Raw genomic sequence first — 14,778 nt, forward strand, 5'->3', positions numbered from 1 at the left:
AATATGCCTCCATGATAATTACCGAAGAAGGAAAATGTACCAATAATGTTTCTGTAGGAGGCGAATCGACCACGAGTGAATTTTTAGAAGCGACCGTGTTCATGGAAGAAGAGATTAATTGGCTGCTAAATATATCGAGACAGTCAAAGTCAAAGTCAAAAATAGCTTTATTGTTACATAACATAATATGTTGTTAACAAAGCATTATATAAAAACTTTAAAGATAGTTGACATAATCTTTTACAAATATAAAAATTTTATCAATTCTTACATACATAGAATATAGAACACACGCAACACAATGAAAAAAGAAAAAATCACATCACGCTACGCAAAACTCTTCACTGTCAAAAAGTTGTATTTAAAAACTCGTCTAGAGAATAATACGTTAGCAAGTAAAAGTTTCTTTATATTTTTCCTAAAACGTTTTTCACAATTTATTAGCCTTATATAAAGGAGTAGATGGTTAAAAAGCTTTCTGCCCCCGTACACAATAGAAGACTTAAACGGACCACACACAGTACGATTTATCGTACAATATGTTGTACAATTCAAGTCGATTAGACCGTTGGAACGACCGTTGGATCATTAGTGGGGTTGTAGTTCGACGTGCAGCTCGACTAGATCGTGGCGTATGGAAGTATAGCTTGGCTAAAAATCTGTCGTACAACGCGGTAGTACATGCGACATATCTGACCATTTGTATGCTCGCTTCCAACAATCGGAACGATTTAATTTTTTTTTTAATTGTTTACATTACTGCACGTTTTAGATTACACGCATTACCTAGTTAAATTAGTAGCTAAAGATGGATAATGAAAGATTTTGGGCGGAATTTATTGAAATATATCAACTTGTATTTAAACTGGTTGTACGGCAGATCGTATCCGTATGTGGCCGAAAATAGCATCAACCTGTTGTTCAATTTCGTAGTACAACTTATCGTACGACTTGTCGTCCTACGTGTAGTATTGTTTGTGGCCCGTTTTAATCTGCTCACTTTTTGGGATATACAGAGGTAAAGAGAAGTCCAAAAATCTCATCAATTATTCTCTAAGTAAAAGAGAAGTGTAAGAGAAGGTTGTTCGGAGATTGTAACCCGAGGAAAGAGGGCCAAGCTAATGGCGATATTTTTTGTGGATAAGACAGTCTCTAAAATAAAGAGGCATGTCAGGACAGAGTGTTTTAAAAATAATGGCCTACATGGGCCACGAAAGAAGGTTACACACATGTAGCGTATGGCTCTTTTTTGCAAAATAAATAGAGACCTGAACAAATACTGAGAGCACACACCTCAAAACACAATACCATATCTCAGAGACTCAATAAGAGCATGGTAGGCAATTTTAGCCACATCAAGTGTTATTCTAATAGCATAATAGTTGGATGATAGCTTCCCTATTAAAGAGGAGATATGGTTTTTAAATTTTAATTGCTTATCAATTGTCAGATCAAAAAATTTGCATGTTTCAGAACGACTTATCCATTTTGCAGTTCCACGTGACAAGTGACAGTTCCACAGTTACATTTAAAAGTTAAAATATTAGTGGGTAACTAAAAATACTTTGGTCATTCTTTAAATTTATTTAAAAATACATGTCAAAAAAATTACATGTCCATCATCAGGGATACAAATTGAGGGTTTTCGTCAATACATATTAAAGCTATAGTGCCTCCGGCAACGTCAAAAGGTTAGAACAACTAACAATGAATATAAATGGCATATTAAGATGCATGAGAAAGGGACTAAAGCTGGATCTACACAAACATTAAAATCACATGCTTACAACACCACGATAATTGTTATGTAAACAAATTGTATATTTTTAATATATGACTGTTAAAATTTCCATATATTAAATAATTAATGTCAAAGGAATTTTGATGTATTTAACTGCAAATTATCGCAAGTCATTATTAATTTATCATGATGAATCTTTTTTTATATATACTCACTGAAATAAAAAGTTTTGATTTACTATTCTTAAAATTTTAATGTGTCGAATAAGAAAGTAAAGGAACGCGAAGAATGCTAACTGGTCAACTAAGGTGTACCAAAGAGCATTAAGATAGACGCTTCAGACAACTAGCACAACGAGACCGACTATTTTGTTACTACGCGTCAGATCGCTAAACAATGATTGATAGAAAAAGATAGATCTGTTACTATTTGTACACTCTACAATCGCATTCGAGCCTTTAAACTTTTTTCATACCGTCTACGGTTAGTGCTTCTTTTAACTACCCTTATGTTTAAATTGAAGCAGAATACTGACTGGCAATATTGGGAAGTAGAATGAAAATCGCAAATCTGTCTAGACAGGCACATTAGTCCTAAAAGAGGCTATTCCCTATAGTAGCCGATCATCTCTTCTGTTTGTCCGAGGTAATATGACTGCTGCGCTTTATGTAGATGATGTCCTACAAACCATTTTACTGCTTTATCTATAGGGCCGTGCACCCGATCTTTTTCAGCAAGACGTCGCACGTTCCTATATTGCTCGTCATATTACGCAGTTTTTTCAAGAAGCAGGCGTTACTATGTTGCTAAGGCCACTCCGTCTACCGGAGTTAAATACTATCGAACATATGTGGGATACGATGAGAACGAGAATAACCATTTTGCACGAGGAATGAGGTACCACAACCAGACATCGATCATCTCATTTTGTATACACTATATACTATAGTCTATTTCACATATGTAGAGAGTAATAAAATCTTATGAAGTATGCAAAAGAGGTGGCCAGTCAATAATGTATGCCACTTCGATAGTTTGCATGGCGAAAATAATTCTTTTTACGGAGTGCAGATAGTACCACCCGGATTTACCCGGTTTTTGGTTCGATTTATGAGCATTTTCAATTCTCAGTTCTTCAATTCAAAGGTTTAATTAAATAAATAAATAAATAATCGAAAACAAAAAGAAATATTTTGTAATTAATAACTAGAATTTTAACTTACATGCGAAACTCTTGATACAGCTGAACAGTTTAATACAAGGTTACTACCCAGTTCATAAATCTCAATATTCCGTCCAGTGATAGTTACGTCGATGGTAGGAGGCACCGGGGTGGGCTCTTGTGGTTTTGGATGAGGTCCTGGTGGTATGGTAATGATCTCAGCTACAAGAAAATATAAATTATTTTCCAGTCTTGGCCATATGTAGTTTTTTATCATTAATGGTTGCTCAATTAAAATTTTTATTTTTGTAAAAATAATTTTATACAATATGTTATAAGTTGAATTAGGAACATATTATTTACATAAATCTAAAGAAACTAATGAGCAAAAACACGTGACTAGCTGAAAAGAACTTAAAAATAAACATTTTATAGACAATACATGGTGGGTTAAAAAATATAGAGCAACGATGAGTTATTAATACTAGGTATGGTATTAAAAAGTGTTAAAATCTATGCGCTATATGAATGCATATATAAAAGAGCTATAGCAAACTTGAATTAAAAGAATAGTTTTGGAGCACTACAATGGTATGATTCTTAAATCAATATAGAGATTAGTAAACTTATAAGTCTCTAAATATTTCTATTTCTAATATTCAATTCAACTCTGCCATAGTCTATCCCCCAAATAAGATATAATGCCACTATAAACCACACCTTTCTACCCTATTAACTACAAAAAAAATGTTCTACGACCAATTATCGGTCTCATACAAGACTCAATAATATAACAAATGTCTGAAACACAGGAAGCCTCTACTCGAGTGTGACAGTTGACTGTTGCAAACCTGGTTCCACTTTCACCCTAACCACTCCCAAGGTGACATTTCTTCTCAGTATAATGCATTTAATGTACTGCTCCACACATCCGACCGCGGTATAAAAAGCCGTCTGACCACCATTCTCTAGTTGTTGTACCGGCATAGGGTAGCGATTTCCGGTAGTTTCATATTCGACCACGATATTCAGAGCATCAGTAAGATGAACGGCGGATTTGTAGGCACAAGTGAGAGCCACCTGGGTGCCTATCGGTGCAGCTATCTTGCTAGGAGTCATGCTTACTTGGAGGTTAACTTTATTTTCGGATGCTGGGGGAATGTCTGGTACTTCTAAAGTATTATGGTGTGGGCGTTGAGATATAGGGTTTAGGTTAAATGATCTTAAAGATTATATTTACTTAAAATATTATGAATTACTGGAAAACATTATTGATAAAAGATTTTGTTTGACTTTAATGTTTCCGGTAATGATGCAAAATGCATTTCACGTTTTTTTTTTAAATAACAAAGATTAGTTAGTGTGAAAAGTATGGCGTGGTAAGTGCCTATTTGTGTTAAAGTTTAGAAAAATATATCGGAATAAGTAGCTGCACAGTTTTAAATACATTTGCCTAATTATTATGTAGAGAAAATTAGGTAAAATCTGTATTGTTGCGACGAATTCATAATGAGTTACTTATTTTATTGGATATTACGACACTTATAGCAAAAATCAATTTAGAAATTACTATTTCACACGCTCAAAAATTGAAAAGAAGAAGAAAATAGACTTATTTACGTATTTAAAGGAAATATATTTAAAAAAAATACGTAAAGTAAAGGAAAGTGGATTTATAATAATAAATGAAGATAAATGCTTATCTACTTGTTCGGTTGATTTTAATAATACATGTATTCCTTTGATAAAAAGAGAGGTAGAGTATTCTCAAAATTAATTAATAATTTAAAATATTTGATATTCATATATTTTCTATCATTAATTTACATAAGGATCACATCCCTTTAATTTTAAAGAAGTAACCTTTGAATTTTTTGTTCTTTCAATCTTTCAAAATAGTTTGTCAAATTATTAATAAACCGTGAAATTACACAAAAAAAGTTTTAAAAGTATTATCGAATTAGGAAGGAATTTTGAGGGTATTATACAGGGTGTCTCTTGACGAATAGACGCGATCGATATCTCGGAAACTAATTTTCCTACACAACTAAAATTATTTGACAGTTGTGACGTTTCCGGATACACCGGAACTAGGTGTCACCTTCGCTATTTTAAATAGAACCCTGTATATTTTTGCATTTTTGGCTTCCACGTAAAATTATAGGTATATTTTGTGTATAATGTCCTATAACTAAGTCTAACCGTTTTTGACATATTTTAAATTTCATGTGAAAAATGATGTTTATAAGCCCCAACATAACTACCGATTACCCCTTTTAGTAGCCTTTATTTATTGGTTAACTTTAGTTTTACTTTAAAGGAAGGACCACTTTAAAAGATTATTTTAATATTTGGCTAAAAAAAAGATACAGGGGGGTCAAAAACTAGCATTAGAAATTAAAATGAAAAAATCATTAAAAGTAAGTTTTTGTATACCTAATAGAGACCCTCCATTTTTATTATTTTTTCATAAAGATAACTAAAAATAAGGTTAACTTTGTAAAAGGTTATCTAGTCCAAAAATGGATAGTTTCCGAAATATTGGCAGTTTAAATTTGGCCTAATAATATAAGCAGAATAGTAACACGGCTCAAGGATTGTTAATTAATTAGCCATTATGGTTGTCATAGTAACCGCTAGAAGCGGCAATAAGGCAATGCATTATAACGGAAATGTCAGTATTGCTTGTAATTTCGTAATGTTTTAAAAACTAATATGTCGGGGCGATAAAATTATACACACAAAGATTATTTAAATTTGTTTATTATCTATGGAGAATGTCACAAAGTTTTATCGAGAACATGCCGCATATTATAAAATATAGTATAGATTCCCAGAAAAACAGATAGTTTATGTTGCGCTGTTGGGCGAATAATAAAAAAATGACAAATTTGGGCAGAGTAACAATTTATTTTATTAAATGTTCAAAATTTTCTCCTTGAACTTCTAAACATTTTTCACATCTGGGAGTTAGCTTGCCGCTCTAACTGACTCTGAAGATAAACTTTCAAATGCTTGTCTAACCCTTTACATACAATCCTGCTGCGTTGTTAATGGATTGAAATAAATAATATTCTTTATTCTTCCCCAAATAAAATAATCTAAAGCAGTTAAATCCAGAGAACGAGGAGACCACAAAAAAGGACCGTTATTGGCAATCCACTTATCATTAAATGATGCGTCTAAGAATCTCATTACAGAAAGGGTTCTATGTGGTGGTACACCATCAGGTTGGTAATAAATGTTTTGGTGTTCTGCCAATGGTAAATTCATTAAATATTCTGTATCCAAGCCCTCTAGAATATTTAAATATCCTTCTCCTGTAAAAATTGATATACAATTAAAAATTTAAACGTAATATGCATTAAATTTATAAGTGACTTGCCGATTCGATCACTTCTGATAGCACAAAAAACATTAAAGTGCCAGATTTCTTGATAATTTTGTGCTCTCTTAGCATGAGGATTTCAATCACTCCAAACATGGGAATTATGTCTGTTAAAAATACCATTTCAATTCAAAACAAATTCACAAAACTGGATTCTTTTGGGCAAATCTGTTTCTCTATCTAAATGCTGAACCAAAGATATTAAATAAGGGTGGAAGTTATGTTTCAACAAAATCCTTTGTATTGTGTCTTTGGAAAATCTAGTTTATGAAGCTACTTAAAGGACGTCATAGGATATGCCGCAAAATATCCCAAAATTGCAATTTCAATATTTTCATTATCAACAAGTCGTTTCCTTTTTTACGCTTTCGCCTTAACAGTACCAAAATTTTTAAAATTTTCTATTATTCGCCTAACAGCGCAACATAATGGTTTCTGTTTTTCTGGGAATCTCTCTGCAAATATTTGGCATATTCTCGATAAAACTTTGTTACATTCTTCATAGATAATAAACTAATTTAAATAATCTTTGTGTGTATAAGTTAATCACCCCGGCATATTAGTTTTTTTAAAAATTACGAAGTTACAAGCAATACTGACTTTACATAATCCTTGAGCCGTGTTACTATGCGGCTTTAAATATGAGACCAAATTTAAACTGCCAATATTTCGGAAACTAGCCATTTTTGGACTAGATAACGGGTGAAGCGAAAAAAAAATTTTTTGAAACTTAAAATGCCTATATGCGGAAAAGTTGCGTTTTCTTATTACAAATTGGTGTGCAAAATTTCAGATTTCGACGTCACTTGAAAATTGGCTTTTTTATATTACGCGGGCCCGTAAGGCTAGCCGCATATTGAACGTAGGGCAGCAGAGCACAGCACAGCCTAAGGGCAGCAGAGGATTTTGTAACACATGCAATTAAATTAAACGCCGCATATTGGACGTAGCAGAGGCAAGGCCTGCGCGACATAGTAACAGAGTACTCTGTCCGGCCTCTGACGGTTGTGGAGTGTGCACAGTTTTCTCTGCAGAGTGGCAACTGTTGTTGTAAAAAAATTGAACTCCTAATTGAACTCGTGCGGGAACATAAAGTATTATATGATACAAGTCACAAAGACTATATGCGTACAAATATTGTTTAATTTAAACGTCACTTTAAATCACTTAAGATATTAAATTCTCCATGCGTTCTTCTTTTTTTTTAAATGGGTACTTTCACCTACACATTTTTTTCGCCGTTTTAAATAGAAACACAACAGAATATTCTCGATTTCCGAATTCGATTCTGAATCTAAACAAAGTTCGTTTTCTGTAGACATATTTAATATATACAATAACAAAAAAAGACAAATAGCTGCGACATGCAAAGGTCCTACGTTCAATATGCGCTCGTCGCAGAGGCAGAGCAGAGGAATAGTTTTCCTCTGCTATGTCTCGGCTGTGCTGTGCTCTGCTGCCCTACGTTCAATATGCGGCTAGCCTAACAGTCTCTATAAAAAATCCGCTGTCCGACTTCGTAAGTGTTTTTAATCGTATTACGTACGCTTCGAGACAATGAGATCAGGGCGATTTAATGTGTAATTCTTTTCAGTTGATGCTGTGGATTCATACGCGCCGTTCGAAAAAATCGAAACTACTTTGCCTGCAATTATCAAGGACGCAATATATTACGCAAGTGTATGCTGTTTCATGGCTTGAAATAAAATCTAAACCTTCCTGTAGGCATGGCAGCAAACATGTTTTTGGAATTATTCAAAAATCCAGATTCCAGAAGAAATTAGAAATATTATTGATCCTGTCATTCAAAGAAACGGGTACTTCGCTCACCCAGAAAACATGTTGTTAGCTATGCTCTCTGATAGTAGAAAAGCAGTAAGAGAATTAGGTTTAAGAAGACTGCTAAAATGTAGATAACACAAGCCATTAGGACTAAAAGTACGTGAGTTTAAGGTACCCTTATTAAATTTCAAGGCCACAGACTACATTGACCTAATTGATTGGCAGTCGATAACAATTACCGAGCCTCCCCTTACAGTGTCGATTTCTGATAGCAGCCTTATGGAAATGATCTCAGAAGTTCCAAGTGAAATTAACATTTTAAAGTTTCCATGCCATTCACAAGCAGTGAAAGGCTGCGTCAAATTGGTAACTGAAGCATCAACTGCAGTCTGTGGCTTTGATGCAGGTGATGGTTATGTAAGGTCCAAAATAGCTTCTAGAGTCGCATTGCCAATATTTGAAACAAAAAGTCAATATTATATAGTTTTAGAGAACTAAAAAAATTATGAGCATATATAGTGGTGAAATGCGGGCGAACGGGCGGTTGGAACTCGAGTTGCAGCCACCTCCACGTGGTGAGTTCTAGGTTATTTTCTTTTAAAAAAGTAGTTTCAATAAAATTTTAAAAGGAAATAAGCGAAGAGCTGCATAGAAATTTGGAAAAATGCAGATTTTTTTAAAAATATTCATGCCTCGTTGGGCAGCCAAAAATAAGATCACACCAAACCCAGATTTTGCGCACTAATCAGCGGTTTGAAAAGGCAACTTTTTCAAATATAGGCATCGCCATATCTCACAAATAAAAAAAATCGGCCATTTTCACTCCACCCCTAATAACCATATAGAAAGTTAACCTTATTTTTAGCTATTTTTATGAAAAAATAATAAAAATGGAGGGTTCCTATTTAAAAAAAATTGACTTTTAATGATTTTTTCATTTTAATTTTTAATGCTAGTTTTTGACCCCCCTGTATCATTTTTTTAGCCCAATATTAAAATAGTCTTTTAAAGTGGTCCTTCCTTTAAAATAAAACTAAAACTAACCAATAAATAAAGGCTACTAAAAGGGACTAATCGGTAGTTATATTAGGGCTTATAAACATAATTTTTCACATGAAATTTAAAATATGTGAAAAACCGTTATATTTAGGTATAGGACATTACACACAAAATACATCTAGAATTTCACGTGGAAGCCAAAAATTTAAAAAAATACAGGATAGGACACCTACTCCCGGTATAACCGGAAACGTCACCACTGTCAAATAATTTTAGTTGTGTGGCCCCCATCGACTGTGCCATGTTGCCAAAATTTCAAAATTGCAGAAAAATTAGTTTCCGAGATATCGATCGCGTCTATTCGTCGTGAGACACCATGTATAGCAGAGGATTTGCAAGATAAGTATATTTTGTTTGTATTTTTAATTTAATTTAATTTAACTTTAATTACCTTGAAAAAGGTAGTATATATAACTACCGAAACGTTGGTTCAAATCAGGTATTTTTTAAAGAAGTAGGTCTTCTCGATGTTTTTGTGGTTTTGTAATTTTATTATTCATAACAAAGTTAGGTAGGATATTGAAAAGAAGAAACAAGCTCAGATATTAATAGATTAAACCTCAGCTCCTAGGTATATAAAAAATTTATTATACCTCAAGTAAATAATAATTGTATTTAAAACTTATTGAACTTAAATTAAATTAAGTATATCGAACGGTATCATTATAAATTTGAGTTCATATTTCTTTTAAATACGTGAATAAGTAAATATATAAGTATAATATTTTCTTCTTCTTTTCAATTTTTGAGCGTGTGAGATAGTAATTTCTAAATTGATTTTTGCTATAAGTGACGTAATACCCAATAAAATAAGTAACTCATCAGAGAAAGTTAGTTAAAAACATGTAGCAAAATAAACCCAATTGGTAGTAAATATATTATTTCCTAAATTATTGTTCTGTTCTTTAAAATTCATATAGAATCCTAGAAACTGTTGCGAAATTAAAAATTCATTATAAAATTTGGCATAGAAATTAGGAGTATTTTTTATTATAACTAAATTGGATTCGGCACTACAAATACCTAAAAGTAAAATAGCTTAAATTTATATTTTTTCGAGAAACAACTTTATGACCCCAGACAGGTAGCAAAAAGAAAGGCCAAAACCAAAAATGCGAAAAACTATGCACTTGGAATAAACAAAACCGGTATGGCTACCATCATGAAGGAAGCACTCAACAACATGACATTTATCAAATTATCAGAAACTTACTATAAAAAAGTGAAGAAATGAAAAATGTAACTTGATACACTCTGTAATTTAATACCACAGTATTAATGGTGTAGCCTTATTAGTCAATAAAAACTTTAGAGATTCAATATTAGGATATGAAGCCATTAACGATCGCATACTCTTAAGGTGCAAGTAAGTCCAGTTAATCTAAACTTCATAAAAGACTATGCTCCCACATCGGCATGCTTTCAAAATGAAATAGATTAATTTTACAAGATGCTATCGAACACAATAACTAAGATACCTAACAGAGAGATGTTAATTGTGTTGGGTGATTTCAAATACGGATTCGAATTTGCGCTCGGTAATTGGCAAACATCTCAATCTGAATTGTGGAAGTGATCGTAATGCTCTTGTCGCACAAATATATGTAAGACTATAAAACAACCAACGCGCTCTTATCGAAAACCAAGCCATGGCACAAACGAAATAATGCCACTTTCCAAAATGCAGTCAAAGATAATCTTGACAAAATTTCCGAAGAACAAATTAGTGAAATGAACCGCGAAGAGCTTTGGGCAAAAATGAAACAGTCCATTGAGTTCGCTACATTATAAATCCCGAAAAAACCTGCGAAACCATGGCTAGCACAAAACACGTGGGAAATAATTCTTAGAACAAAACCATTTGAAAAAGAAAGACATATAGGAGAGTGAAGAGCAAGTCATATAGAGAGCTAAGTAAAACCATCAACAGAAAACTTAGAATTGATAAAGTTCAATATGTAACGATATCGAAAAACACGCAAATCAAAATCAGCCTCGGGATCTATTTGAAAAAGTAAAGTACTCTCAGAAACCTCCGGACCGCAATATCTTCCTATAAAAAACTACACTGGTGTCTGACTGATAACGACATCTGAAATCATAGGAAGATGGCATCAGTACTGTGAGAATCTCGTGGCATCTAAGGATATTAACGTACAGAAAAACCTTTCGCTCCAGTTTTAGATGCATGGACCTTACAGACAGAAAATTGCCCGGCTCAGATAATATCATCGCAAAGATGTTATAATATGCTGGTCATAAAGGATTTATGTTGTTGCACCAGCTTTATCAAAAAATATAGAAAACGGGGAAATGGCTAGAAAAGAATAGATAAAATCCGTATACATTCAGTAATCACAATGCAGTAATTACAAAACCACCATACAAGGTTAACAAATATTTTTCCTAACCATCTTAGTGGAACTGGCGTTATTTAATAGCCCTCTAAATCTCCAGATTTGTCCCCAAATGACTTTTATTTTTAGGATTATTTTAAGGAGACCATTTACAAACACGAATATAGTTGGCCAATAAATTTAGAGTAGTTGTGAGAGAAAATAATTGAATGTACCATTTCCATTTCACCAGAAACTCTTTTGGACTAAGATTCCGATTCTCTATGACCATACATCAATAATGCCTGCATCAGAAAAATATTTTAGAAATGCCTGAACTTTCGCGTAATATTATGCAAAACTTTAATGAAAGTAATGCAATTACCCCCATCAAAGGCAGATGCTGACTAACGACATACTAAAAAACAACGACGTTGCAGGCCATTAATAATCGTAATTTGCAGTACGTAATAATCGATTCCCCAGCCTTGTATACTATAATTTAACGTCTCAAATATAACCTTTGGTTTGGTATGTTCTTTTGCAATTTATACATTGTAAACTCTATCTAGACTATTTAGATTTATTTATTAAAATATATTTACATTTGGAAAATATTGGATAGTTGCAAATTTATATTTTAATTAACAACATAAGATAATGTTTTTGCTACATGTTGTAATAAACTTTCTTTATTAAAAAAACAAGGAAATCTACTAGGTCTTAAAATATATTAAATATATAAAATAAAATCTATTAAAAATGAATTTAAGGCATGCACCCCCATCCCTAACTGATCGAATAAAATTTTCTTTCTAAATACAATTAATTCATGCCGCATGCCTCATGCAAATAGCAGCCCCGCGCCCACAGAATTTTATACTAACTAGACTCGCATTCTCTTCCGGTAAATCCTGGTAAGCAGGTGCATACCACGCTGCCCATCAAAACATCAAATCTACAGCTCTCTTCTCTGTTGTTGCAGGGACATCTGCGACAAGTTCCCATAGGATTAGTGTCGGCATAAGAGAAGTCCTTGTAGAAGCCTGACGAACAGGATTCGCAGGAAGTGCCTCTGTAGCCCGGAGGACATCTATAAAAAGCGTGATAAAGGGTAAAGATTTAATTAATGTTATGTTTTTGTTTGAACATCATAGTACATGCTTTGTCTCTTATCAATCATTAGTGGGTTGTGAGGAAAGCTTGAAAAGGAAAATATATATCTCATTTCCTTGCCGCCTATTGGGGAACTCTGAATTTGATTTTCTGCCTAAACCGTAAGTTAGTACTGAAGTTTATAGAACGAAAATATTATATAATTAAATTTATTGTAATTTACTTTCTAGGAGCAAAATTATACATTCAGGGACAAACACGAACTTAATAAATATACCTGGACTGCTAATGCATATGGCCACGATACCCAAAAATAAACACTGCCTGGAGGCCGCCATTTTTATAGTGGTTGTGTCCTTTTGATGTTGGTCACTCTGAACATTTTTAGTGTTGCCAACAAAAAATATATTAAATAACGGTAATGAAATGACGACGCTGACGTTTGACGTGTGAGAATATAGTATAGAGAATATACAGGGTGATTCATTAATATTGCACGAAAATGAAATGCCGGTTTTTTTGGGTTAAATTATGACGAAAAGTTCCTATAAACATATGTCCGAAAGTGCTTCGTTTCCGAGATACAGGGTGTTCACATTTTCTTAAAAAATCGATTTTTTATTAATATCTAAGAAATGCCTTTGCTGTTTGCAATGTCATTCACACCATTTCTGGATATCTTAATGATGTATCTTTTTGACATATGACAGTTGATTTGTTATTCCAGGGACGTGCCCACGGGGTAAGCGGGTTAGGCTTTTTGTACAAAAAATAGCACCTAGTAGATTTTTTGAACCTCCTGTACATTTTTTGGATGACGCAACTAAAGATGGAATTGTTTCAACTCTTGGGTGTTTTTCGTATCTCCCTCCGTTTTCGATAAAAAAATTAAGAATTGCTTTTTTGCATCCCTCTGTAAAAATACAAGTAAATGCTTTTAAATCACGCGAAAGCAAAGAAATAATTTTCTTCCTAAAATGTAATACTTACCTATTCATAGTGTCGAATATCAAGTACAGCATTAACAACTGCTGATCTAAAAAATACTGCGGAATGTTGAAATTGTAAATACGTATTAAACAAAATTTAGTAAATACTATTATCGTTTTAGTTTTTGTCGCATTCTTTTCGTTGCTTTGAAAATGCAATAAATAAAATACCAGTTCATTTAACATTACTAGGTGTGGCTCAGTGATAAGGTGTTGTTTTTTTCCTGTCAAGTAGACAATTTCCTCATTTTTGTCTAAAATGGAGTACACTTATAGTGAAATGTGCGATATGCACTTTGTGTATGGTCTTGCTAATGGTAATTCACAAGCAGCGAGGCGTATTTACGCGGACAAATACCCTAACCGAGTACTTCCTCATAGTCAAATGTTTACTCGCCTCCATCAACGTCTCAGAGAAAGTGGAAGTTTTAAAAAACTTACAGTCGACAATGGACGACCCCGCACAGTTGCAACCGCAGAAGCTGAAGAAGCAGTGCTCCACGAAATCGAGGATAATCCTTCAACGAGTACAAGACAGATTGCTGCCACTTTAAACATTAGTCAGCCAACAGTGTTTAGAATACTGAAAAATCAGCTTTTGTACCCGTATCACATCCAGCGGGTACAAGCACTTTTGCCAGACGACTATCCTCATAGAGTGGCTTTCTGTCGATGGTTACAACAAAACATTGTAGAAAATCCTCCTTTTTTATCAAAAATACTTTTCACGGACGAAGCTAATTTCTCCAGGAATTCGATAATGAATTTCCATAATAATCACATTTGGGCAGATGAAAATCCACATGGAATAAGTGAAAGTCGCCATCAACACCAATTTTCACTGAATGTTTGGGTTGGAATCATTGAAGACCACTTAATTGGTCCTTTCTTTTTGCAACAAAGGTTAAGTGGAGAAGTGTATCGGCGTTTTCTTCAAGAGGAGTTGCCAACACTATTAGAAAACGTCCCGCTTGACTTAAGGTACCAAATGTTTTTCATGCATGATGGCGCTCCGGCGCATTTCAGCTTAATTGCTCGACAGTATTTAGATAGAGTATATCCCAATCGTTGGATAGGTCGTGGAGGTATACAACCCTGGCCTGCGCGATCTCCCGATCTAAATCCAATAGACTTTTTCCTCTGGGGCCACCTCAAGCAATTAGTTTATACCACCCCCATCGAAAATGTTGAAGAATTAAGAAATC

General features: G+C 33.7%; 1 protein-coding gene across 33 annotated transcripts in view; it reads right to left on the reverse strand.

Annotated features, from left to right (window-relative positions):
• LOC126745035 (basement membrane-specific heparan sulfate proteoglycan core protein) overlaps positions 1-14,778 on the reverse strand; it is a 797,399-nt gene that overhangs the window by 76,546 nt on the left and 706,075 nt on the right. For 32 of the 33 annotated variants that reach the window (XM_050452691.1, XM_050452690.1, XM_050452699.1 and 29 more), the window contains 3 exons: positions 12,356-12,561; positions 3,755-4,075; positions 2,965-3,125 (listed from right to left, as the gene is read on the reverse strand). In XM_050452691.1, coding sequence (XP_050308648.1) covers positions 2,965-3,125; positions 3,755-4,075; positions 12,356-12,561 — 688 coding nt within the window. The remainder of the gene's footprint in view (positions 1-2,964; positions 3,126-3,754; positions 4,076-12,355; positions 12,562-14,778) is intronic. The other variant, XM_050452702.1, reaches the window with a different exon arrangement.

The sequence above is a fragment of the Anthonomus grandis genome, chromosome 15 (genome assembly GCF_022605725.1).
Source record: "Anthonomus grandis grandis chromosome 15, icAntGran1.3, whole genome shotgun sequence".
Taxonomy (NCBI): domain Eukaryota; kingdom Metazoa; phylum Arthropoda; class Insecta; order Coleoptera; family Curculionidae; genus Anthonomus; species Anthonomus grandis.